General features: G+C 33.2%; 1 protein-coding gene across 1 annotated transcript; it reads left to right on the top strand.

Moving 5' to 3' along the window:
* Positions 1-696: 696 nt before the first annotated feature.
* Positions 697-1,476, top strand: LOC110096842. The gene has a single exon (XM_020822969.2). The coding sequence runs from the start codon at positions 971-973 to the stop codon at positions 1,322-1,324; it is 354 nt and encodes a 117-aa protein (XP_020678628.1). The 5' UTR covers positions 697-970; the 3' UTR covers positions 1,325-1,476.
* Positions 1,477-3,652: the final 2,176 nt, after the last annotated feature.

Below are 3,652 nucleotides of genomic sequence, written 5' to 3'. Positions count from 1 at the left end.
AACTTTCTAGTACTAAAAAATCATTTTATGAAACAATAAAAAAGCCATCCCATACGAAGCCTAAGACTCAAAACTTTAGCACCTAAATTGATGCTTGTTTCATACCAAAGGTTTCTTCCAACCGCAACTAACTAACACATTCTTTATAATGTATCATTGTCTTCTCTCTGGGAAAGGCTTCAATTATAATTAAATAAAAATCTAAAGAAACTATTTTAACTATATTAGGCCTCATAATTTTTACTTTTTTTGAGTTTTACACGTATAAAATTTGATGTCTCTTATAATCTTACACCTCTCTCTCTCATATTTATATAAAGTTAAGATGTTAATATATATTTCTCAGTCGTTGCAAATATTCCGACACATAATAAAAACTAAATCTATAAGAAAATTAAATAAAAAGAAAGCACAATAAAGTGAAGCCATGTTTTTGTTCATTTTTCCAAACATTTGTAATGAGGTGAACACTTTCTGTATATTTATATATTTTTTATCCTATTGACCATTACAAATAATCCAGCACAAATTACTTTTGAGTATTTTTTTTTAAATAAAATTACGCATTTACCTTTGATTTGTGGAGGACAAAAGTGTCATTTTGCCCAATTTTACCAATGTTCGGCTGAGAACTCCGCAGATAATAAAGTTAATATATTATTTTTTTTTTTACTATACTGAGTCAGTTCAATAAAATGTCCATTGACTTCACATTCCACTCTCTTGCAATTTGATTGGACCGTTGAAAAAGCAGATTTAACATCACCCATCATTGGGACCCATTTTTGGGACCCACATTTCGACCTTATCATCATTTAACCACGTCATATCATATCAAGCAGACAAGAATCGCGTTTGTTTCCACGTCGGATTCGCTCGAACAAACGCCCGTTATATATAAACAATTAATGCCACCACTACAACAACCGGTCTCTCACTTAAAGCAGCGAAAAGCCCAAAAGGCGCCGGCATGGCTCAGCTCCTCCTCTTCCGTTGCCAAAAGCCCGTTTCACCCGCCACCACCACCGCCACCGCCGTCACTCCCATAGACGGCGCAACCTCCGCCGCCGCCCAACAATGCCTGCCGAGCTGCAGCGACTTCGGGCGGCGGCTGGTGCGCAAGCTGAAAAAACAGAGCAAAATGCTCTGCACTGCGACCGCCGTTTGCCGTACGGCCGGCGATACAGCCTCCTTTCAGTGCCAGTATGATCCGCTCAGCTACTCACGGAACTTCGACGGCTGCTCTGCGCTTGATGACGACTCCTCGCATTTCTACTACACATTTTCTTCAAGGTTTGCTCGCCCGTTAGCCGCCTCTCATTAAGAGCTGTTGGAGGAGGAAGACGACTCTGTTATTCCTTTTTTTTTCTCTCTTACCTGTAATTCGATTTCTTGTTATTATTATTATTTTTTTTTATTTGCTTGTATGAAAATTATGGTTGCTTTATTATAATCAAACAGAGTTGGATTTGGAGAGATGCTCGAGTTAATAATTGATAGGGAGCTTGTTGGCTTGTGCTGGGCTTAGCTATTTCTTATCTGGCATGTCCTGTCCTTTCTTTTTCTTCTGTTTGAGAGTAGAAAAGTTTAATATCAAATAGCTCATCTGACCTACCGCTGTTTGTCCGGGTGGTAAAGAGCCGGCTAGGTAAAGCCTAGGTCCTTGATTCGAATCCCTTGGCAAATAGTGAAAGACTTAAATCTTGGCTCATGTAAATTGGTGTTGTTTGCATGCTAAGTCGATCGGTGTTTTCATTGGCCTAAGGACAGTGCTTCCTCATCACAAAAAAAAAAAAAAAACTCATATGGATCTGTCCTTTGAGAGCTTTGACTATTAAATAAGAGATGTTGAGTTCGAGTCTTAATATGTGATGTGTGTATGAATTTATTTTAATTAATATAAATGTTCAATAAAAAAGATTTAACATTAAAAAAAGGATTAGCATAATATTAATTTTTCTATGAAGTTGATTAAAAATATGAATAATTTGAGTGAATATATTTAAATATCATCTGAAATATTAATATGATTGATATTTTATCTTTTCATTACTAAGAAGATTGATTAGACCCCAACATTAATACTAAGGCTTATGCTAGATTTTTTGGTGTGTGGTATATGCTTCTCTAAGGTGAACTATCAAAATAGGTTATCCATAATCTCTTGTGGAAAACCAACACCTCAAAGCTTTCAAAAATTTTGTTATGGAAGTCATCCTCCACAATTCTTCTCTTATATTGTATCCAGGGTTTTAAAAATCGAATCGGATTGGCTGGTCCAACCGATTCAACCGTAAACTAATCTAAACGCCAGCTGAGTTCAACTTGAAAATTGATTTTGTATCAAATCGGGATGAACCAACCAGAACGTCCGGTTCAACCGACAAACCAATTCTGATTCCTTTGAACTAGTTAAGTCAATTTCTAAAATATTTAAATATAATATTTATAATTTAACAGATTAATTTAAATTTAAAATGCTTAATTTTTAAATAAAGAAATCTCATCTAAGTATTTCGCATTGCTCTATCACTCCATATGAGTTATTACCCCATCCAAACTCAAAAGTTAAAATAAAATGTAAACATTAATAAGATGGAATTTTTCACAATTTCCTGTGATTTTTTTTTTGTAAATTATAAAATAATAATTAGTTAGCAAAATATTATTGTTTAAGAGTTGTAAAGCTTAATGAATTATTACATAAAAATTAATAAATGTTTGCAACTCTAAGTTGATGCCTAAATTATTTTGTAGGAAATATGAATTCATTGACTCAAAGTAAACATATTTTATATTATGTATTAATTATCTTAGAATGATTCATGTGATCAGTCTTTAATAACCTCATAACCTTATTAATTAGTTCTTTAACTATTATGATCTTACTGTTATCCACATTATATCTACCCATGATTTTTAATATTTTTTCTCTCAATTTAATATAAAAATCATTTAAAATGAACTTTATGCTTGTTAAAGCCTAATAAAAAGAGGATACTAAATTAAAAAACATTTAATTATGCATTAATGTCACTGTAAGCAAATTCTAGCATTCCTTATCATTTAGGTTTCTTTTAGGATATTTTTCTTCTTGATTTCTAAAAGAACTTTTTAGTACAAAAATTTGTAGTTCATACAAAATTTTTAATAAAAATTTGCTTTAAAAATAGTAAATTTTTTGTCTCAAACCAAGTCTTAATAATCAGCAGATATATAATTTTATAGTACTGATATTATGGAGTTATAGCATAGTCTAATATCAGTTATCTTCAAATCAATGGTGTAGGGTTTCATGGGACCCTTTGAGAGGGTTTCAACCCATTTACAACCAATAGTGCAATCAAAGTCTTTTCAACATGCATCTAAAATTTTTGAAAGACATAAAAATTTAAATAAAACGAGCCCAAGATCGTCGGAGTGCTATTGGAAGGTTCAAACCACAATTTGGGTTACCAAACGGTTTCCAAACATGACGTGCTTATAGTCGAATCGAGCGACTTGACGAGACGAATCCAACGAGCTCAAGATCGTCGAATTTCAACATCATTAAGACCTTCAAATGTCTGACAAACGACACATGATCAATGGATTCAATATCGGTCGTCCATCCAACCACTCCCCATTTGCCCTTGATCCTTATCATATTTAT

This window comes from Dendrobium catenatum, unplaced genomic scaffold (genome assembly GCF_001605985.2).
Source record: "Dendrobium catenatum unplaced genomic scaffold, ASM160598v2 fragScaff_scaffold_716, whole genome shotgun sequence".
Lineage (NCBI taxonomy): Eukaryota > Viridiplantae > Streptophyta > Magnoliopsida > Asparagales > Orchidaceae > Dendrobium > Dendrobium catenatum.
The sequence above is the reverse complement of the archived record's forward strand: the minus strand, read 5'-3'. Positions and strand labels throughout refer to the sequence as shown.